General features: G+C 42.9%; 1 protein-coding gene across 2 annotated transcripts in view; it reads right to left on the minus strand.

Annotated features, from left to right (window-relative positions):
* DCAF1 (DDB1 and CUL4 associated factor 1) overlaps nucleotides 1-24925 on the minus strand; it is a 76314-nt gene that overhangs the window by 33782 nt on the left and 17607 nt on the right. For both annotated transcript variants that reach the window (XM_004715247.3, XM_045297680.1), the window contains exons 3-8: nucleotides 13973-14049; nucleotides 11654-11727; nucleotides 8840-8953; nucleotides 2628-2765; nucleotides 1000-1512; nucleotides 601-702 (exon numbers count right to left, since the gene is read on the minus strand). In XM_004715247.3, the coding sequence (XP_004715304.1) occupies nucleotides 601-702; nucleotides 1000-1512; nucleotides 2628-2765; nucleotides 8840-8953; nucleotides 11654-11727; nucleotides 13973-14049 (1018 nt within the window). The remainder of the gene's footprint in view (nucleotides 1-600; nucleotides 703-999; nucleotides 1513-2627; nucleotides 2766-8839; nucleotides 8954-11653; nucleotides 11728-13972; nucleotides 14050-24925) is intronic.

A 24925-nucleotide genomic window follows, 5' to 3' on the forward strand; every position in this document is an offset into this window, starting at 1 on the left:
ATGATGGCAAGAAAGCTGAAGGGCACAGACGGTGAAGACGCTAGAGAAGCACTTGGCGGGTGGCAATGGCTAACAGTGCAGCAGGACTTTGTCACATAATGACACACCATGGAGAGGAGTCAACAGACGAAGAGTTTGATGAAGCAGATATTAATTGTGATGGTCAAGTAAATTATGAAGAGTTTGTACAGATGACAACAGTAAAGTGAGTATATTGTACAGAATGTTAAAAACAAAAATAAAACAGTTGACTGCAGCTCACAGGGACCCTGCGTGTGCTGAGGGGCAGCTGTTTCACAGACGGACCACTAGGACTTTCTTCTGAGGCACCGCTCGGTGGACTCCGATCTTCAAAGTCTCTCAGGCACCGACGGTCAAGATTACCTCTACTTTCTACCCCCACATGCAGTCCTCTTGGATTGACCTCCAAACTTCTATGGAGGCACTTGGTAATCTCCTCACTTCTAGCTCAGTACGAAAGGCTTGTTTGTTACTGTTCTGTTTCAAGAGGCAACAGAGATGCCCTGGGCAATAAAACCCAGATATGCTGTAGTGAAACACACACAATTCTCAATGGCCCTGCATTTTCAAGATACTCACCTTGAGGGCCTCGAAGGTAAGGAGGACATCGTTCGTCTGTTTCAGGTCAATATAGAACATCATCAACTCTCGGGACCCGAGTTGCATGAATATGGGAAGCAACTACAATGAAAGCAAACACATCTTGAATTTTGGCTCCACTCTCATATTCTCAGTTCCATTCTGAGAAGATTAAAGAGATGTGGCACCTCTTTCCCCTCCCTTATGAAGACCGACATGAACACAGTCTGATCAAACAGATTTTATCAGAAGAGACCTACGGAAGACTGCACTGGTTTGAGACAAACATTTCTCCACACTGGAGTAAGAACAGGTCAGCGAATAAAATGCTTCTGTACCGTACCCCAGAAATAAACACAACCATCCCCAAGTGTGACAAGTGCTCGTCATTAAACTCACCTCCTGATACTCTCCCAGCGGGGTCAAATACTGGAGAATGAGTCGCTGCTCGATGGCAGGGGTCATGGGGTAAAGAGTGTAATTGGTGCCAATCACCCAGGGAGACATTTCTGACCAGCTGCTATTCGACAACTCCACGAACATGCGCTCTGGGTCAGAGGCTGAGAAACCCAGCTTCTGCTTGGCCTTCCTAAAGTGCTCTCTGCCTCCCTGCTTCGCAGACTTGTTTTTCCTCGTCCCTCCTTCATCGGGTTTGATTGCTGAGTTCACTCTGCTGCTGGTCTTGTGGCCTGAATCAAGATGGAACGAGATCTCCATGTCTCCCGAGGCCTCCTCTTGTTCACCATCCACCCCATCCACAGCCATGTCTCCATAGTCCATATCCACGGCTTCTTCATCCAGAGGCAAAAGCGGTTCCGAGGAGAGCTTTCGTGGGCTGGGGCGCTTGTTTTCTTGCCGCAAGGCCACTTCCTGAAGCTGAAGCTCCCTCAGTCTTCGAAGCACTATCGCCACCTACCAAAAACACTGGAGTAAGAGGGGATGTCTTGTTCCGCATCGTTAAGTTAAATAATTCCCCCTTTTTTTATTTTAAAGTTACATAATTCTTTTTGTTTTTTAATTTTTTTTTTTTGCTCTGTAAAGTTTTTCCTTTATTGTGCTTTCTTTTAAATCATTTTATTGGGAGTTAAATAATTCTTAATAAAGAATTCTCGTTTCCATTTAAGAACTAATTACTCATGTATTTAGCCCAATGCCCAGAAGTATATGAATGTGATGAATATATTAGCTTGATTCCTGCAGCCTGATGAAATACGCAAGGCTAACACATCGTGCTCCCAGAGAGCGTGAAGCAGTAGTTCTGCACCCACAAACATCAAGTACGGCTGCCCGAGCTAGACCAGTGCGCCTCCAAAGGCAGACACCAGATAGTCATGACTTTTCCAAAAGAGGCTTTGAAAACCGACCAAGAGTTCTCACAATTGTGTTTGTTGGAAATTGTATTTTGGTACACATAATTTATTTTTTGCATTTTATCTATTTAGATTTTTCTTTTAAGTAATTACTTTTAAGCCATCCCCAAAAAGGTAGTATTCTGCTCTGTTTTAAGAATAGAGAGATTAAAAAAAAAAAAGAATAGAGAGATTAAGTCTGTTTACTTTGAACTTCATCCAAAACAGAATGGTAGGTCAACAGGAGAGAGGGCAATGGATGGATAGATAACTAAGTACGACAGGGCTTCAGAAAGTGCATGGGAATATTCACGCTCTTCATTGTACTTTTCGAAACCCACTCCTGTAACTACATGTTCATGATATATCTAGTTGATGTCCAGAGATATTCACTGTAAAATTCCCTCAACTTTGTTCTAGGTTTGAACATCTTCCTCATACAATGAATGACAATGTCATGGTGCTTGGTAAGATGAAGAATCAGAATATTTTAAATTTTAAAAAAAGGAAAACTTTTATGAGAAGTCATCTTGAAATGCTAGAAATTGTAGCCATGCCCTTGTACAAGGTAACAAATAGGATCTCCCTTGATTCATTCAGACTCAGCCGGGTTAACCAGAGAGCCCCTGTGAACACTCTCTCAGCAAATGCAGAACATGATTCTAACATGGTCCTTACCAGTTGTGAGTTCTCATCCCTGTAATTGGCAGCAATGTCTTGATTTTCCATGGCACCTCCTAACAGTCCCGTAGAATATGTCCTCAGGGGCTGATCAGCCTCTCGGGCCCATTTAAAAAGATTTTCAACAATTCCTTCCTGTAATGAAAGAAATGAATTGATTCAGAAAAGGCTCGATTTTCCATAACTAAAAACTAAGTTTTATAAAAAATTTCTGATAAAATATCTCACCATTGTTCATATCGAAAAATGTGAGAAAGCGAAATATCCAAGAGTATCTGTGAATGTGCAACAAAAATCCTATTGGAAGCTAAAGACTGGCCATTCCCAGAATAGAGGCCTATGTTAGCTGTTAAGCCCCCAAGGTTAAATGGCCGACTCTCAGCTCTCTGATTGCCATCAAGTTCACTGTGACCCACAGCCAGCCTCGAGGACAGGGCAGGACTGCCCTCTGTGGGTTTCCCAGACTGGAACTGCTTGGGGAAATAGAAGGCCTCCTCTTTCTCCCCTGGAGCGGCTGGTGGTATCCAACTGCTGACCTTGAAGTTAGAAGCCCAAAGCGTACAGGGAGCACTTAAAGTTCCATATCCCTTCTCAAGGTCACAATGCACATTCAACAATCATGTATTGAAGTCGTAGTTAACTTCATAATATATCTCATTTTTAATTAATCTTTATGAACTCCACAACATACCTTATTTTTAATTAATTGCATTATAAAATATTTATGTATAGATGGCTAAAAGAAATAAAAATCACTCAAATTAAAAAACAGACCTCTCATGAACTCCACCACCAATTCTCCCTCCTCCATCCCCAAAGACAGCTACATGTCTGAACTTTAACAATATTCCTAACCTTCTTTTTCCATTAAGTGTTATATAATTTTTACTATAAATTGTGATATTGTATACTTTGATATTGTGTACTTATTTATTGTAGCATATGGTTATCATACTTAAAATAGCACTCAACATAAAACGGGCTCTGCAAATATTAATTTGTTCAACCCCCGGCATAATACATGACGGGTTAGGAGACAAACAAAACCCAATCTGCTGGGACGAGTCACTCCCAGCTCATGGCGACCCCTGTGTGTCAGAGTAGAGCTTTGCTCCTTGAGGCACTCAGTGGCTATACACGCACACAGGTAGGTCACCAGATCTTTCTCCCAAGACGCTGCTGGGTGCATGTCAATCACCAATCTTTTGGTTAATAGCCAAGTGCAAACCAATGATGCCACCCAGGAATCTTACAGAACTTGGGTTGATGGTACGCTCTGCAGATGAGGAGACTGAGGCACAATGGGGTGAAGTAACGTATCTAAGAAACCTAGAGCAGTGGCAGAGCAGAGGTCTAACACTGGTCAGTCTACCTCCAGATGCCCGCACTTCACTCCACACCTGCTGCTGCTGCTATGCCGCCGGCTCATCCAGCAACGTGTCCACACCGCCACCTGGACCACATTCCCACATCTGTGCCAACAGCAGACCACTGTCAGACTTTTACTTTTAGTCTACAAGTACAAAAACTGTATGTCCTTTTAACTTCAATTTCTTTATTAATGAGGTCTGACCTTTTGTTCCTGTGCATGTTAACCACTCAGTTTCTGTGAAACACACATCTTTTGCCAAGACCTTAAGGTAGATGCAAGTTCTTAACTTTTGCATAATCATATCTAATAATTTTTAGATGGTATATTTCATGCCTTTGTAAATTCATGCTTGGGTTATAAGAACACTTTATTTTACATTTCTAAACCTTCTACTTTTTTTTTTTTAATTACCCCGAAAGAACATGTTTTGAACTGTAAAGAATCAGGGCAATCTCAAAGAAGAACACGTTAAAGCAAATGAACAATGCATCACCAACCTGATCCAGTCACGGATTCACAGCATACACATGGATTTACATGGACCTGACCTGGATTCACAGCATACACTGACCAACCTCCACAAGACAACAACATCTAGTACATAAACTACTAAAGAGAAAGAGCAGATGTTTGGAGAATGATGATGTCAACAAATGTGCAAATGTGCATGACACGATGGATGGATGGATGGATGGATTGTGATGAGCGTTGTACGAGCCCCCAATAAAATGATTAAAAAAAGACATGCCTAAGATAAGGAAGAGGCTACATAGCCAAAGTAATTTTAAATCAAAATGACACTTAAAGTTTAATACCTCTTCTCAAAGTTCAACTCAGCAATTTTTAAAACCATTAGAATAAATCAATTTAGGAATTGAAACCAGCTTTAAAATTAAAAATCAAATAGAGTAGAGCAGAATGCACCACACACAAAAAAGCTTAAGTCATGCTTCAAGAAACTTTATTTCTTAAATACTTTTGTTCATTTATCACTAATACAATGTATGGACTAGACTGCGATATAAAAAATATAACAGTGCTCAAATATACACATATATAAAATAGTGCTCTTAAAGAGTTTTAACCTTAGTTTTGTGAAACACAAGTAACCAAATTGTCTAAAACTAATTGTTAGACTCATTATTTTATAAGTCTTCACTTATTTTTTTAAAGGAAAAAAAACATTGATTCATAATTTCTTTAGAAATCAGTCAAGTACTCCCTCAATGCAAGAATACTTTCTATTAAACTGGCATTCTATGATGCTCACCTTCCCGACACCATCACTGAAGACAAATGGGTGCATAAGCAAATGTGGCATAGAAAGCTGATGGTGCCTGGCTATCAAAAGATATAGTGTCTGGGATCTTAAAGGCTTGAAGGTAAACAAGCGGCCATGTAGCTCAGAAGCAACAAAGCCCACATGGAAGAAGCACACCAACCTGCCTGATCACAAGGTGCCGAAGGAATCAGTTACCAGGCATCAAAGAACGAAAAATCCTATCATTGTGAATGAGGGGAGTGAGGAGTGGAGACCCAAAGCCCATCTGTAGGCAACTGGACATCCCCTTATGGAAGGGTCGAGAAGAAGAGACAAGCCAGTCAGGGTGCAGTGTAGCAACGATGAAACATACAACTTTCCTCTAGTTCCTAAATGCTTCCTCTCCCCACCCCCACCCCCCCCACTATCATGATCCTAATTTTACCTTACAAAATCTGGCTAGACCAGGGGATGTACACTGGTACAGATAGGAACTGGAAACACAGGGAATCCAGGGCGGATGATCCCTTCAGGACCAGTGGTCAGAGTGGCGATACCGGTAGGGTTGAGGAAGGGTGGGGTGGAAAGGGGGAACCGATTACAAGGATCTACATATAACCTCCACCCTGGGAGACGGACAACAGAAAAGTGGGTGAAGGGAGATGTCGGACAGTGAAAAATATGACAAAATGATAATTTATAAATTATTAAGGATTCATGAGGGAGGGGGAAGTGGGGAGGGAGGGGCAAAAATGAGCTGATGCCAGGAACTTAAGTAGAGAGCAAATGTTTTGAGAATGATGAGGGCAATGAATGTACAAATGTGCTTTACACAATTGATGTATGCATGGATTGTGAGAAGAGTTGTATGAGCCCCTAATAAAATGATCTAAAAAAATTAGGATTTTTTTCCCCTAAGTATCCATAGGATACTTTTGCAGGGTAAATAAAGTTCATCACAGAATCCAATGCTAAGGATCACAACACCACTGCCTTCCGAGCTCTAAAACATTAGATTGAAGGTAATGCTATTCCCAATCGGACAATTTCACTTTAGTGTAAGATATTACCTCCTTGAGTAAAGTACTATCTCCCACCCTAATTTACAAGTTAAGCTGTGTGCCAACTACTAACTTCAAAAGAAAGACTTAAAAACATTAAGATACATTAATAAAACTATTTTTTAATCATTTTATTAAGGGCTCATACAACTCTTATCACAATCCATACATATCAATTGTGTAAAGCATATTTGTACATTCATTGTCCTCATCATTCTCAAAACATTTGCTCTCCACTTAAACCCCTGGCATCAGGTCCTCATTAATAAAACTATTCTTACCGACAGCCTTGCTGTTCAGTGTATTCCTCAGGATACACTGAATTGGTGTCCTACTCAACAGAGAATACAGAAGGTAATAGGATATATCCTGACCTCCCACAGAAATTTATTTAATTCCAGATATAAAGAAATGAAACTATAAAGAATCAGATTATTTTCCTAAAATGACAACTAGGAAATTTTCATAAAGCACAGTATAATCATCTGTAACATTCTCTACACTACATAAACAACCTGCTAAAAATGTTTTTTTTTTAAAATCATCATGGTTTTCAGAAGAATCCATATGCCATATATACTCGCGTATAAGCCGAGTTTTCCAGCACATTTTTATGCCGTTTTTGTGGTAAAATTAGGTGCCTCGACTGATATTCAGGTCAGCTTATACTCGAGTATATATGGGAAAATATTTTTGGCAAGAATATAGATTATTTTAGCCTCCCACAGTAACAGCTAATTGAAGATCCCTTAACGCAAGAACACTGTGCGACTAACACGGCACTGTGATGTTCACCTTCTCAAACACAATCGCTGAAGACAAAGTGGGTGCATAAGCAAATGTGGTGAATAAAGCTGATGGTGCCCGGCTATCTAAAGATATCACATCTGGGGTCTGAAAGTCTTGAAGATAGACAAGCGGCCATCTAGCTCAGAAGCAACAAAGTCCATATGGAAGGAGCACACCAGCCTGTGTGATCATGAGGTGTCGATGCGATCAGGTATCAGGCATCAAAGACACCCCCCCCAAAAAAAACAAACAAAAAGCATATCAATGGGAATGAGGGGGAAGACAGAGTGGAGACCCAAAGTCCATCTATAGTCCATTGGACACCACCATCAGAATGGCCACAAGGAAGAGAAGAGCCAGACAGGGTCCAGTATAGCACCAATGAAACACATAACCTTCCTCTGGTTCTTTGTTGCTTCCTCCCCGCCCACTACCATGACCCCAATTCTATCTTACAAATCTGGCTAGACCAGTACATGTACACTGGTACAGATATGAGCTCGCAACACAGGGAATCCAGAACAGATAAACCCCTCAGGACCAATAAAGGAAGCAGCAATACTAGAAGGGTAAGGGTTGCGGGGTTGAGAGTAAAGGGGAACCGATCTCAATGATGGACGTATGGCCCCCATCCCAGGAGGATGGACAGCAGCAAAGCGGGTGAAATGAGACAGCAGTCGGTGTAAGACATGGGGGAAAAAAGTAATTTCTAAACTGTCAAGGGGGCATGGGAGAGGGAGGGGAGGGGAGATAGGAAAGGGAAAAAATGAGGAGCTGATGCCAGGTGCTCAAGTAGAAAGAAAATGGTTTGAAAAAAATGGTAACATATGTACAGATGTTTGACAAAATGGATATATGTATGGATTGTGATAAGAGCTGTAAGAGCCCCCAATAAAATGATTTTAAAAATAAATATATCTAAAAAAAATCTAGCTTGCATTTACTGCTACAAATTATAGCATCAATTATAATGTCATTCTGTAAATACTTTACATGACACAATTCTGTAAGTTAATATAAATTTGATCAAAAGTTAAATGAAAACCTTTTTCTAAATCTTTCATTTGGCTCATAAACTACACTAAGACTTCCAGAATTTTTCCAAAGCTTAAACTGTTATTATCTTTAAAAAGAGGTAGGTAGCATACTCCATTTACACATGAAAGCTGAGACAAAATATTTGTATTACTTCTAAAAACGAGCAATTTTGTTTTGGCAGCTGAAATATATACATATAGTCACTATTCAAATTACTGCTCACTATTTGAAATTATTGATTTACTTGTGTCCAACTCCCTCCACATACCTATGTGAACTCAAGCCCCCTCTTGCTGACAGGAATATTTCCAGCACATAACAAAAGAGGTCATCAAGTATGAATGGAGTGAGTGTTAAATACCATCCCGAACAGAATGAGTTTCCCAGAGCTTCAATGCTGAGAAAGACCACTCTCCATCAAGAGTAATGGACCAGATAAATCCATTCTCAAAACATGATTCTAAGATTTTAAAAGGTATGATAGCACCCAAGCAGTTCAGTACTCATTAAAATAGGGTTTGTTTGTTTGTTTGTTTTTAGCAATTTCTTACTGCTTATCTGCACTTCTTAATTTTCTGTAACATGCTACTATTATACTCAGAAAAAACTACAATTTGACAACAAAGAAAAGAAACAGCATCCCATTCGGTTAGAAAATACGACGGTGACGCCTCTCTTTGGTGAGTACCTTTTCTTGAAAGACGACAGCGGTCTCCAGCCCCGGCATGATGTCCAGCAGGAGTCTACAAGCCGCAGTGTTTAAAGGGGGCTCTCGGCTGGTCATCACGTAAGCATTCACCAACTATACAGGGAAAGAAGAGTACTTCTGATCTTACATCACACTTAAATCAAATTAATGAACACCAATAAACCCTTAATACATTCCCACTGCTTTCTTAAAAGGTTATAAGAAAATAATAATAAAATTTAAAAGGTATGAGAAAAGACTATATCATAATTACTAATTTTAAATCTCTATTCTGCTGCCAGGATGTTATCACATATAACCTCTTATACAACCTTAAAGCCAACCCGTCCCTCACCCCCTCCAAAACCCTAACTCAGCATCCACTGAGATTAAAGATCAAATAAGGGTACCACAAAGAAGTTACCCCCGCCCTCCTTTTTCTGAAGAATTCCACAGGACAAGATAAGCTCCTGGGTCCTGACAATGGTTAAGAATTTATAGATGTAAAATAGAACATTAACACCTTATAAATAAAACTAATTAATAAAACTTTCCTTTTGGCATTTAATATCTTATTATTATTATTCCTAATATCTTATTAGCTATCTATTGGATATTAATTTACTAATTTAACAAAACCTTATTAATAAATCAATAAGAATAATTTAATGACATTAATACAAATACTTTATTAATAAAACTTCCCTTTTGGCACTAATGTAATGTCTGCTGAACTTTTCTATAAGTAGTGCTGTGTTCATCACTTGGTATACAACACTGAACAAGACACGGCATGAATAATTCTAAAAAGGAGACAGTTGAGAAAACAAATATTATCATGAATGTATAAGGATGGAAGCCCTTAGGAGACCACACAATGCACTGACTAGGAATTAGAGAGAGCATTTGACAGGAAGATTCCAAACCAGAATACAAGACAAGCAGGAACTTGCAAAGGCGGGACTGGACAGAGGGCAGATCAAAGGACAGGAACTGACTGGAAAGAAGAGAGGGCAAATTAGGGCACTTATACCCCGAGGGCAATGAGAAACCACTCATGGGTTTTAAGCTAGAGGGTGCTATGACCAACGTTTACATCTAGAAAGCTTTCTTGGATGTACCGTGAAGACTGGACTGGAGGAAGACAAGACCAATGAAAACGCTACTGAGGTTGGGGAAACAGAGCTATGTGCACATATTAACAGGTTTAGTATTAAGGTAGCAGATGGACATTGGGCCTCTACTGAAGTACTCCACTCCCTCAATGCAAGAACACTTTGTTTTATTAAACTGGCATTCCATGATGCTCACCTTCCCCACACAATCGTTGACGACAAAGCGGATGCATAAGCAAATACGGTGAAGAAAGCTGATGGAGCCTGGCTATCAAAATACATAGTGTTGGATAGAAAGGGGGAATCGATCACAAGGATCTACATATAACCTCTTTTCTGGGGGATAAACAACAGAAGGGTGGGTGAAAGGAGACGCTGGGCAGTGTAAGATAAGATATAATAATAATTTATAAATTATTAAGGGTTTATGAGGGAGGGGGGGAGCAGGGAGGGAGGGGGAAGGGAAAAAGGAAAATGAGTAGCTAATTCCAGGAACCCAAGTGGAAATCGAATTTTGAGAATGATGAGGGCAACAAATGTATGTGTGCTTTACACAATTGATGTATGTATGGATTGTGATGAATTGTATGAGCCCCAATAAAGTGATTGAAAAAAAAAAAAAAAGACAGCATCTAGGGTCTTAAAGGCTTGACGGTAAACAAGTTGCATCTAGCTCAGAAGCAACAAAGCCCACATGGAAGAAGCACACCAACCCCTGTGATCACGAAGGGTCGAATGGATCAGGTATCAGGCATCAAAGAACAAAAAAGCATCATTGTATGCTCACCTTCCCAATAAGATCGCTGAAGACAAATGGGTGCATAAGCAAATGTGGTGAAGAAAGCTGATGGAGCCCGGCTATCAAAAGATAGAGTGTCTGGGGTCTTAAAGGCTTGAAGGTAAACAAGTGGCCATCTAGCTCAGAAGCAACAAAGCCCACATGGAAGAAGCACACCAGCCTGTGTGATCACGAGGTGTAGATAGGATCAGGTACCAGGCATCAAAGAACAAAAAATCAAATCATTGGGAGTGAGGGGGATTGCAGATTGGGGGCCCAAGACCCATCTGTAAGCAAATGGACATCCCCTTACAGAAGGGTCGCGGGGAGGAGACGAACCAGTCAGGTTGCAGGGTAGCATCGATAAAACATACAACTTTCTTCTAGTTCCTAAATGCTTCCTCCCTCCCCACCACTATCATGATCCCAATTCTACATTGCAAGTCTGGCTAGACCAGAGGATGTACACTGGTACAGACAGGAACTGGAAACACAGGACATGATCCCTTCAGGGACAGTGGTGAGAGTGGTCATACTGGGAGGGTGGAGGGAAGGTGGGGTAGAAAGTGGGAACGGATTACAAGGATCTACATATTACCTCCTCCCTGGAGGACGGATAACAGAAAAATGGGTGAAGGGAGACGTCAGACAGTGTAAGATAGGACAAAATAATAATTAATTTATAAATTATCAAGAGTTCATGAGGAAGGGGGAAGTGGGGAGGGAGGGGAAAAAATGAGGAGCTGATACCAAGGGCTCAAGCAGAAAGCAAATATTTTGAGAATGATAGTGGCAACAAATGTACAAATGTGCAGGACAAATGGATGGATGGATGGATGAATGGATGGTGATAAAATGATTAAAAAGAAGAAGGTGGAGCATCCGCTGACAATAATCTCTACCGATAAGAGGCAAACCTACTGCATTCATGAAGTCATCATTCTTGAAGAGTATTCTCAGCAAGTGGCCCAGCATACATTCTGGATCAGCTCGACCTACCAAAAGAGGGAGGAAGAAACAAAGAAGTGAGTGATGAGTCATCCCAGTCAAGCAACTTCAGACTTCTGAAAAGAGGGCTAGGTTGTTGTAAGTACTACTAAAATGCCAAAAAAATTAATAGGATCAAAGAATCTTTTTATCAATTAGTTTCAGAAGAAATATTCTTTAACTTTTAAATCAGACAAAAACTGTTCTTTCCTATCCCCCAGCATATTGCCTATGTATGCTGAATGAAAAGCACACTGAACCCCAAAACTAGTATCACCAGGTGTCTATGAAGCCTAAAAAAATCACAAAAGAGTCTAAGAAAAAGAAAACGTCTGACTCCCCCAGTCGGTCAGAGAACAGGAAGTATGCTTCCTTTGAGAGGTGGCCTGAAGAAGATGGGCCCCACTTCCAATCTCTCCTTCGACTCTAAGTATAGGAACGGCAGATCTTCTTCAAGCGTACAAGGAGATCCCAGGTAGAGCAAAAGTCCCAGTAAGCAATCCCAATCATGAGAGACCACAACCGCAACTCTTTTTTAACTCCAGGCTAAAAATCAGGTCCCCAGGATGTTACTCACTGTACAGCAAAACAACAGGTTAATGACAAGAAATACTGGTTTGTTTTCAAAAGAGATATTATCTACCTTTATTGAGTTTTCCTTTCAAAGCCTTAGACTGGCAGATTTAATCAAAGGACAGATTTTAAGATGAAGAAAAAACGTGAGCTGTTGATACAAAGTTTTAACCACTGTGTAATGTCAACGCTCAAGTCACAGGCTGCTATCAGTCCAGGACCTTACATTATCGTCCTCTTTTCATAAATGATTAGACGGAGACCTTATTTCACTAATAGAGAGTGTACCGATGGAAAACGGTGCTTCACGTCAGAAGGTGCAAAAAAGGCTTTAAGTTTCTCCTGAAAGAGGCACGTCCCGCTCGGCTCTCCACTCTGCCTCGATTCTCCTGCTTCCTCTCCTCCCAGGCAGTATCACGACACCAGGCATGCCTTTGCATCCTTGATGGATTCTGCATTTACTCGAGGTTTTATTTCACGTTCACTTGTGTACGTCTTCATGCTCTGATTGCCCTTACTGGAGATGTGGGCTAACTAGGTAAACAGCCCTCTGAAGTCACAAATGGGAATGTCTAGGGCGAAAGCCGCAGCTAACATCACATACACTATAGACACTCAACTTGAAATGTCTAGCTTACTTATATTTGAAAACGAACGTCAAAAAACCTGCAACAGGCAGGTTTTACAGTGTTATTTTTATAACTCCCATTTTATCAACACACAAAATTTCAGACCCCTCTCTCCTCAGAAGACAAATTTTAGCTACAGTTTCTTTTTTTTAAAAAACATTTTATTAGGGACTCATACAACTCTTACCACAATCCATACACCACACATCAATTGTGTAAGGCGCATTTGTACTTCATTCTCAAAACATTTTCTCTCCACTTAAACCCCAACTACAGAGTTTCTATGTAGGGTGGACCTACACGTAAATCCTGAGATGGGTCATCAGAGAGAGACCATCAATCCAACAGTCTCGAGGCTCACACCATGTCGAGCGCCATGCCCGAGGAGGCCAGGTTGCTGGACTTAAAACCAAGTGAACACGAGCCAGCGTGTGTTGGCTGTCGAGACACGAGTGCAAGCATCAAGGGGTCTGCTGATGACTCCGAGTTCCAGGTACACACTCGAAGACTAACAGCAAGGCCCTTAGAGCACACGCCCTACATTCCCCACCAGTAAAATAAGGGGACCGTATATACTCAAGTATAAGCCGACCCGAATTATCAGCCGAGGCGCCTAATTTTACCACAAAAACTGCATTAAAAATGTGCTAAAAACTCGGCTTATGCCATGAGTGTATTCAGAAACTAGGATGTTAAGGTACTGAAGGCACACAGGAAACAGCTGTCTGGTATAGGAGGTCAGAAGGGCAGGACGTTTTTCTTTCTTCAAGTCTTTGTCTTTTCAATTTCACTGAGACAACTAGGTTTTATTCTTCAACCAGTTGCTGTCAAGTGGGTTTCACCAAAACACTTTAGTTGAACTCGGGCCTGTCTTATTTGATCTGTAGAGAACTTCAAGTTTTCCATAGATTTATCTTTCCTCATTGCCATGTTGGATAGGTGAGCAAACATCTTACCATTTGCCATGAAAAGATACTATTTCACTTAAAAAAATATTCCTTTTAACAATTTACTTTAGAAAGGGGGGGAAAAAGATACAAATTAGTCTTACCAGGATGTCTATCATCGAATGGGTCTGGATCCCCTTTCCGATATTCCTCCGTTTCTTTTTCAATCAATTCAGACATCCTAACACACAGGGAAGAGAGGGTCAGTCCTGGGCAAGCATAGAAAAGATGTCCCCACACCTACAGCAGTCAACTCACAGGTGTGCCATTACAACAGTCAGGGGCATTTTCTTGGCAGAGAGAACTGGGTAACCATATCGTTTCCACTCAGTCCCACGCTCCCCGTTACTTTTCCAGTCTCAAACAGAACACCAGCAACCCTCACAAGCTCAAGCCACAAACGTGGCGGCTGTCATTAAAGCCTTCTTTTTCTCCTCGTACCCTGCAATATTTCTTCTTTTCTTTTGTCCCCCAGTTTTACTGGAACGTAATCGACATATTATACAATTCAATAGTTCAATCATATCAAGAACCACACCATCCCATGTGATCACGATGTGTCAACAGGATCAGGTATCAGGCATCAGAAGACCCAAAACAAACAATCATATCGATGGAACAAGGAGGGTCGGAGTAGAGACCCAAAGGCCATCTGTAGACAATTGGACATCCCCTCACAGAAGGGTCACAAGGAAGGGAAGAGTCAGTCAGGGTGCAGCACAGCACCAAAGGAACACCCAACCTTCCTCTAGTTCTTTATGCTTCCTCCCCCTCTATCGTGATCCCAGGTTCCCCCCACTATCGTGATCCCAGGTTCCCCCCTCTATCGTGATCCCAGGTCGACCTTACAAATCTGGCTAGACTGGAGCATGGACACTGGTACAGGTAAGAGCTGGAAACAGAGCACCCAGGATAGATAACCCCCTCAGGTACAGTAATGGAAGCAGTGATACCATGAGGGGAAGGGGAAGGTTGGCAGGAGGGGGTGGGGGTGGTGTAAACGAATCACAATGACCAACATATTAACACACACACCCCAAACCCCAGGGAAACTAACAACAGAAAAGTGGGTAAAGGCAGAAAATGGACGGTGTAAGATATGAAAATAATAGTTTATAATTTATTAAGAGTTCACAAGGGTGAATGGGTAAGGGAGGGAAAAATGAGGAGCTGATACCAAGGGCACAAACAGAAAGAAAATGATGATGGCAACATATATACAAATGTGTTTGATACAATTGACACGTGGATTGTTATAAGAGCTGTAAGAGCCCCCAATAAAATGATTTATTAAAAAGTACATATATATAGTCCATTGTGGAGAATGTTCCACGAGTACAGTAAATGCATATATAGTTTGCTATTATCGGATGGACTGTTCTGTGTACAGTTGAGGGCAAGTTGGCAGATCTTCACCATCTTCCTAGAGCTTGTATCACGTTGTTACATCCTTTATCAAAAGTAATGAATTAAAGTCTCCTAGTACTTAAAAAAAAAAAAAAAAAAGAATTGTACAATCATTCCACAATCATTTTCTCTTTTTTCCTCCCATGATTACGCTGCCTTTACAGTGAGCTGCGTAACAACATTCAGTTCTGTGTCCCTTCCTGCAATATTTTCTATCAGATCCGCCTATACAATACCAGCTAACTCGCCTCATGTTGGACTGGCCCGCCCTTCTTCAGAGCGCCACACTGGTGGCAAACTACCAGCCCAGAGGCTGTACAAGGGCCTAGACATCACAGACATAGTTCCCGCCATCACACTAAGGGTGAAAGTAACTAAAAAGTCTGACCAGCATGATGTTTAAATACCCAAATGGCCCTTAGAGGAGAAAAGACCCCCCCAACCCTGGGTTATTGGTAAGTCTCATGGGGGCCGCTGCATCCACAGAGACCTATGTGCAACAGATCCAAGCACATCCAGGTCCTGGTCACCCTTCACAATTGTTCCCGTGCCTCAGCCCTTTGGTGCAACCGCTGTGTCGATCCACCTCCTCCTCCTTCGCTGCCCCTCTACTTTACCAAGCACGCTGTCCTTCTCCAGGGGACCGGTCTCTTGTGACAACCTGTCCAAAGTATGTGAGATGAAGTCTCGTCATCCTTGTTTCTAAGGAGCACTCTGGCTCTACTTCTTCCAAGACAGATTTGTCCTTTGAGCAATCCACAGAACTTTCAATATTCTTCAGCACCACAATTCAAATGGATTGATTCATCTTCCAGTCTGCCTTATTCAATGTCCAACGTTCACAGGCATACGAGGCAATAGAAGACTGTGGCTTGGGTCAGGTGCACCTTAGCCCTCAAAGTAACCTCTCTGCTTTTCAATTCTCTAGAGCAGCGGTTCTCAACCTGTGGGTCCCGACCCCTTTGGGGGTTGAATGACCTTTTCACAGGGGTCACCCGACTCATCACAGGAGCAAAATTACAGTTATGAAGTAGCAACGATAATTTTATGGTTGGAGGGGGAAATCAACCCAACATGAACTGTATTAAAGGGTCGCGACGTTAGACGGGTTGAGAACCACAGCTCTAGCGAAGTCTGATGCAGCTGATCTGCCCAGTGCAGTGCATGAATCCAAGGAAGACAAAATCCGTGACGACGACGTCAACCCTTTCTCCATCTATCGCGTTGCCTATTCGTCCGGTTCTGAGGAGGCTGGCTTTCTTTACATGGAGTCATACTCCATGCTGAAGGCCGCAATCCTTGATCTTCCTCGGCACATGCGCTTCAAGCCCTACAGACCACTTCAGCAAGCAAGGTCTGCGTGCCGCAGGTTGTTACTAAGCCTTCTCCAGTCCTGGGGCCACATTCTACTCAGCATCCAGACTGAATAAAGACGGCGGAAGCAAACAAACCCTGACGCACACTGTTCCTGATGTTAAACCAGGCAGCATGTTAAACCAGGCCTGCACCTGCAAGTGCTTCCTGCTCCATGTACAAGTTCCACAGGAAGATAAATGAAATGTTCTGGAATTCCCATTCTTCTCAAGGCTGTATATAGTTTGTTATGATGTAAACAGTCAAATGCATTAGCAAAGTCAATAAAACAAAAGTAAACCTCGTTCTGGTATTCCCTGCTTTCAGCCAAGATTGATCTGACATCAGCAATAATATCCCTTGTTCCACATGCTCTTCTGAATCTGGCGTGAACCTCTGGCAGCTCCGTATTATCTTCAATAAAATGTTACTTGTATGTGATATTGACACTGTTCTACAATTTGGACATTTTGGGTTGGATCACCGTTCTTTGAAATGGATACAGATATGGATCTCTTCCAGTCAGTTGGCTAAGTAGCTGTCTTCCAAATTTCCTGGTGTCAATAGTGAGTGTGTCCGGTGGCTTCCAAGTGTGGCTTCCTAGGCTTCATCAACTTGTGGAAACATTTCAACTGGTAGTCCTCCAATTCCTGGAGCCTTGTTTTTTGGCTAATGCCTTCGGTGCAGCTTGGACATCTTCCTTTCAGTGCCTTTGATCCGTGGTCATATGCTACCGACAGACATGGCGGACTGCCGCCCAGTTCTTTTTGGTAGAGTGGCTCTGTATATCCTTTCCATCTTCTTTTGGTGCTTCTTGCATCATTCAAACTTTTGGCTTTTTGTTTTCTTCACGAGTGATGTTCTTGATGTCTTTCCACACAGTTCATCAGTTCTTCTGTCATTGGTGTTCAATGCAGTAAATCTGCTCTTGAGATGTTCTTGAAATCTGGGTGGGATATACTCAAGGTTATATTTTGGCTCTCATGGATTTGTTTTAATTTTCTTCAGTTTCAATCTGAAAATTGCTTATGTATGAACAATTGATGGTTTGTTCCAGGCACCCTCTGGCGTGGTTTTAACTGCTGATATTGAGTTCCTCCATTCTCTTCCCGCAGATGTAGTCAATTTAGTTTCTGTGTATTCCCCATCTGGAGAAGTGCATATGTATAGTCACAGTTTGTGCTGATGAAAAAGGTATTTGCTATTAACAAGTCATTGACCTTGCAAAATTCTACGATGCAATCTCCAGCTTCATTTCTATCACCCAAACCATATTTTCCAACTACTGTTCCTGTTTCCAACTTTTGCATTCCAACGGCCAGTAATTATCAGCACATGTTGATTGCATGTTTGAACAATTTCCAAGTGAAAATGTTGGTAGAATTCAACTTCTGCATCACTAGCTTTAGTGGTTGGTGCATAAATTTGAATAATAGTTGTATTGATTGGATTTCCTTGAAGGCGGATAGATATAATCCTATAATGCTATCATAGTATTGTACTTCAAGGTAGATCTTGAAACGTCCATCCTTTTTGACAATAAATGCAACACCATTCCTCTTGATTGTATCATTCCTGACATAGTAAACCATATGATTTTCTGATTCAAATGGCCAATACCAGTCCATTTTGGCTCACTAATGCATAAGATATCGATTTTTATGCACTCCCAGCTCATTTTTTTTCCAGTTCATTTTTTCTATCTTCCAATTTTCTTAGATTCTTCATATAAGTTCTGGATATTAGATTTCTGCAGCTCTTTATTCTTACCTGGTGAGTTAGTTAATTGTGCCAGCCTGGCCGATAATCACATGTGGGTCTGGTTGAAAGGCGGAGGGATAAATAGGTGGTGAAGCCTCGCCTTTCTAGTTCTCGGGTCTCTTGTTTTGTGATGGTTGCATCGGGATAAATGGGTGGTGAAGCCTCACCTTTCGAGTTCTCGGGTCTCTTGCTTTGTGATGGTCGCACCAGGATGCAGCTGCCTTAGCAGCTCCCTGCTTCAGCTTGCAAGATTGACATCCTACAAGACATCCCCAAGGAGAAGCCGCATGGACCTATCCCGATGCAGCGCTGGGTGCTGGAGCAGCCGTGTGGAGACCCTTGCCAGTGCTGAGATGCTTACACGTTCATGGACTCAGCTTTCCTCCTGCAGTCGGCATCATTGCCTCTGTTTTGTGAGGTGGAGGACTTTGTGGACTGGTGTTGGGTTAATGGGTTAATGGGTTAATGTTGGACTTGTGGGCTTGGGCAGCATTGGGTTGGGATGTTTTCGTGATGCACCTTTTCTTTACATAAAACTCTCTCTTATACGTGAGTCGCCGTGGATTTGTTTCTCCTAAGTACCTAGACTAATACACCTGGAGTGTGCTTCATCTGCACACGCGATCCCGAAGGCTTCGCCCCCTTCAAGTCACCAAGCCGACTCTCCTTCGAGAGCAGCTCCTCCTCGGTCACACGGAGTGCCTTCCAGCCCGAGGGCCACCCTCGGGCTCCGACAACGTCCGCTTCCAGGCTTCAGGCCTTCAGCACCTGGCGGTGTTTCCATGCTATGCCTAAGGCTTTCAGCAGCTACTTCCTCCAAAGTGGGCAGCCAATTCCTTCTTCGCAGTCTGCTCCTAAAGTCTGGAAGCTCCGCTGAAACCTGTTTGCTTTGGGTGACCCTGCTGGCATTTGAAATATCTCACACAGCTTCCAGCCCTACAGCAGCATAAGCCAGCACTGTACGACATGCTGACAGACTCCACGGACCATCTGCACTCCTGCTTTGTTCCTGACCTGGCACGATGCATTCTCCAACTCCCAACAACTAAACACGTTCACTTGAATGAAGCCCACGCTGCTGTGACCTACAAGAAGGCCCTAATAAGTTGGCTTCTGCCTGCCGCTCTGACCACTTCTTTTAGCCTGCTGGTCCTCTTTCATCAAGTTTCAGCCATAGCTGCCTCTCCTTTCCAAGCACATACGTGCTCCAGGGCCTCACTGGGTGCTGTTAGCTCAGCTGCCAAGTCCTCGCAGGTAGGCCTCCTCTTCCCAAGTCAGTCTCTGGCTCACTATACTGGCTGCTCTCTCTTTGGTTGACTATTTTTGGTAGTTTTATGAATATCTGAAACGGCGTGTTCACTGTTCTCCCCCGGTCCCACTAGAAAATAAGCTCCATGAGAGCAGCCTCTGTCTTGTTCACAGATACATCTCCCCAGCATCCAGTAGGCTCTGGCATATAGAAGATGCTCAATCAGTAAAAGCCCAAGTTCAACACAACTGTAATGGCCATCCTTGACATTTCCTCTTAAACACAGAAATACTAGAGCAATCAATGTCACCATCACCACACCGCCTCTTTAAAAAAAAAGTTCTTTCCCAATCTTTATAAGGAATGCACTCACAGAGAGCACTTAACTACCAAGGGACAAAACAGCAATGAGGCAAAAGGACAGACTGCAACTCGAGCCGGGAAAAGGAGGAAAACACCCAAATCAAACAAGCCTCTATGCTAGAAAGTACCCAGGTAGAGAAAAGCAAGAATGCGCACCTCTGTGAAGTGCCTTCAGAATGAAGGACGCGTGGGATAAAGCATACTGATCCCGAGGAGCAGACGGTGGGCCAACACATAATTAACAACTGTGGGAGGAATGCTTCTCCTAGTGCTGAATACATGTGTTGCTGCCATTTGCCATCAAGCTGTATGTGGTACATGGCAACCCGAGTGTGCAGAGCAGCAAAACATTCCACAGGGGCTCCCGGGGAAACTTCTGGAAGCAGACTGACTCCCGGCTGTCTTCTGAGGGCCCTCTGAGTGGATCGTGTCTGAATCACGAACCCTGTGGTTACCATGCCAGCGCTTAAACACAGGTGCCAACCAGGAGCTCCTGTAGATCTCAGCACCCATTTTAAACTTTATTAAAGAAAGCAAGCTTTAAAAAAAAAATGTGGGGGGTAATCTCAGAACTTCACTGCAGACCACACAAGCAAACAACTGAAACACACTCACTCTGCCAAAACAGTGAGTACGATTAGAATCATCGAGCGGTCCCTGGAGTGAAAGCATAACAGTCACCTCTATTCAGCCCAAGCAGCCCACGGCCAGTCTTTGTGAAGCACATTTCAGGACTTCCGGTCACTACCCTGCACCCTCTCCTGGCCTCTCTCCAGCCACTGAACCCCAGGGTGTCTTCAAAAACGTCTATATGGGATCAAACTGACAACAGCAACTCAGAAGACAAAAACCGTAGGGAGCAGTGAGCTTGTTAAGAGAGGAAGCCACGATTTCACAAAGGGTCAGACAGGTTGCACAACTCAAAAGAACGCAATTCCTGTTACCAACTACACATGAACAAACAGCTGAACTGGAGCTTGCTTTGCTGTGCGCATTCTCAACAACAAAACAAAGCTAAGAGAAAACAGAATCACAGCCTGGGAAAGCCAATGGGGTCACCGTGACCATGACTAGGCAGCAGGACCAGCAGTACAGGTGGAGGATGTCACTGTGAGGTTGATGAGCTCTGTCGCTACTGTTGTGGCTCGGCGTGCGCCGTCTCGTCGGTTCTGACTCATACCAACCCTCTGTACAACCCAGCAAAGCACCGCCCAGGCCTGCGCCAGCCTCACAACTGTTCTGACTTTTGAGTCCACGGTTGCAGCCATTGTGTCTGTCCATCTCATCAAGGGCCTTCCTCTTTTTCATCACTGTAGGGTGTGTTTAAGCCAATCAGAGCGGGGCTTCAAACTTGTCTGTCCCAGCTCAACCCCTGCCAACAATTTGCATTTCCACCCAGATATACAGAGCCTACATTTTAACAATACCCCAGGTGATTCTCACATACGGAAGGGTCTTACATACAGAAGAATCACCTGGGGACCTTTTTAAACTGTAGGTTCTGATTACCTGTAAGGGGGGCAGGAATGCAAATTCTCAGGAGGGGGTTGAGCTGGAATACATTAGTTTGAAGTCCTACCTTTGAGATACACGAGGAGTCAGTTAAGCACAAAAAAAAAGACTGGTACCACATGGAAATCACCAAGGACCTTAGGAAGAGCACGTGAAAGAGACAAAGGCTGCCCACGTGAGAGGACAGAGGCAGCCTGCCCATGATGTAGACGCCCAGCCTCCTAGGCTGTGAGAACATACACTTCTGGCTATTAAAACTACCCACTTAAAATTGCTTTTTAATTAATTATAAAATAATAATAGAATGAAAATAAAACTACCCACTTGTGTTTTTCAGTTAGAGCGGGACTAAGAAACTAAGGCACCATCTTGCACTGTTCCTGGGAAATGTGTCAAAATTGAGCCTGAAGTTTATGTACTCGTTATAGAAGATACCACAATAGCCAAGTATGCAGGCAGGTTGAAGAAAAAACAATGAGGCTTTTCAGAAAACACCAAGTGTGCTTAACAGACCCACAACGTGCAGAGTGGGAGCTGGCCCTGCAGAACGTGCTGAACTGAGTGAACCCCACGGTCTTCTAAACTCCCCTGTCTAAACCTGATTGGGTCCACACAACTCTTACTTTCCAGTCTAAGGGGCTGCATTTCCTCATGGACACAAATGCATGACTTTTTCAATCACTTTTTCCTGTTTTCCTAGAATGCTCCGCTCACCTTCCTTCACCTATGCCCTCTTTTTCCCTTTCTGCTTTTCATCAAGTGATATCCAGCAATCTTTCACACCCCTCTTCCATGGAACCTTTACTGACCCTGCAGGAAAAGCCCACTGGATTCTGACTGAGCTTGGCACAGCGGGCTAGGCAGGCTATCGCAACACTGTAGCTTTCAGTGATACTATGTAACAAACTACAAAACCAGAGCTGCACAGTAGAGACCAGCTTACTTAGTACACTTTTGACATAAAAGGACTTTAATTATTTGTTGAGTAAATAAAAGAAGTTAAGTCATTCAAGTACCTTTTCTTTTTTTATAATCTCTACACTATTTAAGAGCCACTCTGCCGTATTTAGCACTTCATTATATATTGTTTTTGACTAGTCTCCAATGTTTCCTATCTGCTGTTATTATTAGTTATCTTGAGAACCTCCTTCAAAACCCAAAGCCACTACCCTGGCGCCGATTCTGCCTCCTTGTGGCCGTCTAAGTGTGAGCAGAGCTGCCCCATGCACAACCTTCAATGCTTGAGGACAACACCCCGATGAGTTAGGCCTACGTTAGTATAATAAATGCCAAAATTATTCCCTACACACCTCAACTGAGCACCTCTTACGACCTACTTTTCATTGTTACAGCAATACACCTAACTGCAAGATATTTAGATTAATTCACTGTGCTTCTGTTTCAAATATCCTGTTCCAACCCAAACACCCGCACTTTTATCTGTCCCCATTGTATCGAGAGCAGTTATGAATAAAGCAGTACCATACTTCCCTGCTTACACTTTCTGAAGACCATGCTTCTGTGTATTTCTAAATAGGTCACTGTGAAAACAGAAAGGTTCTTTTCACTGTTATGGTATCAAAAGATCCAACCGTGTAAATGGCTTGGCAGGGTCAGCTCACTTCACAACAGAGGGAAAGACTCAGCAGCCGATGAGATGAGGTCAGACTACACCTTCCAACGGCAAGCCTCCGACCAGTTCTGACACCAGCTGTCTCTCACAGCACTCTGCTTCTCAAGTAGGCTTGGTAATTTGTTGCCATTAGACAGACCCTCCTCATAACTACAAGGCTTACTGGGGAAGTTACCAGGTTATATTCTGCATTGGGAAATGACTCTTCTCTCCAGTCGGTACTCTTCTCTCGCTTAGGTACACAGGTGGGTCTTTCTATGGCACTCAGTCCCCAACCTTCCTTCAGTCTCCTGGGCTGGCCCTGCCCCGTCCCTTCGAAGCTGGTGTTACAAAGCTCACTTGCTCTGCCAATAAATGCCCACGGGCACCCCGCTCCACACATGCACATTCCTTTCTCCCCGTCCCCTTCTTTCTTTCTCTCCATGTCGTCTTTCCATCTTCTCCTGATGCTTCCTGCATCATTCACTATTTCGCCCATTGAATCTTTCAATATTGCAACTCAGGGTTTAAACTTTTCCTTCAGCTACTTTAGCTTGAGATGTGCTGTGTGTTCATCCTTCTGTGGTTTACTAGCTCCGGGTCTTTGCACGTTTCACTATAATGCTTTGCTTCGTCAGTCGTCGTCTGTCTGTCTATCTTCTTGAGCTGCCTTTGGAAATGTTGTTTGGCTCTTTGACTTCCCTCCTTCCCTTTGCTTTAGCTACACTCATACAAGAGCGAGTTTGAGTGTCCTCGGACATTCACTTTGGTCTTTTCTTTCTTTCCTACCTTTCGATTACTTTTTTGCTTTCTTCATGTATGATGTTCTCTATGTCGATGAACACATCACACCTGTTCTTGAGATGATCTTTATGTTCAGGTGGGATAGACTCGAGATCATATTTTGGCCCTTACGGACTCATTCATTTCTTCAGCTTCAACTTTGCATACAAACAATGATCCACTGGCAACCCCCACCTCGTTTTTGCTGACGACATTGTTTCTCCCTCACGTCTTTCCACATATGTAGTCCACTGGATTCCTGAGTATTCCATCTGGCGACGTCCCACACGTACAGTAGCTGTGGATGTTGTTGAAATAAAGGTATTTGTAATGAAGAAACCATTGGTTTTGCAACAGGAAGAATTGTAAGCAGAGATATGACACCAAGATTTGTGCATGAGAAAGCAAGCAAGAGAACAGAGTAGAAGGTGGCAAGCTGGAGATAAGCAGCCTGGTGGTACGCAGGCCCATCAAGTCATGGCTCTGACTAATGAAAAATGTGGTACAGAATGAGGGGGGAGGAAGAGTAGAAACCCCCAGGGTTTGTGACTGAGATTCTGCTGGGGAAAGATACATTAGAGAGTACAAAAAATCACAACCTGAGGATGAGAAAGGTGGTAGAAAAAAATAAAACGATCAGCCTATTTTGGATATGATGTGTTTCAGGTGTCTATGGAACAGTCAGGTAGAGATGTACACTGAACAGCTGAGGTGGAAATGGGTCTGGAAAAAAACGAAAAGTGTTTTTCAGTAATCTGAGAGACAGAAATCGATCTTTGGAAGTTAACAGAGTGACTGACGACTGAAAACACGAATAGGATGAAACTGACCAGGGAGAGCACGCAAGCGTGACAAGAGAAAGAGCGCCACCAACCATGTGTGGGCCGCCAGGGGCACAGGAGAATGCCGACAGGGAGGCCAGGGCAGAGGCCAGAGACTGGAGAGAAAAACTAGCTCTAAGCAAAGGGGGCAGATAGATTCAGAATGTACTAACAGCCCAGGTTGGTTGGGGGGGGG

This window comes from Echinops telfairi, unplaced genomic scaffold (genome assembly GCF_000313985.2).
Source record: "Echinops telfairi isolate 266 unplaced genomic scaffold, ASM31398v2 ScPeMD7_7420;HRSCAF=8458, whole genome shotgun sequence".
Taxonomy (NCBI): Eukaryota; Metazoa; Chordata; class Mammalia; order Afrosoricida; family Tenrecidae; genus Echinops; species Echinops telfairi.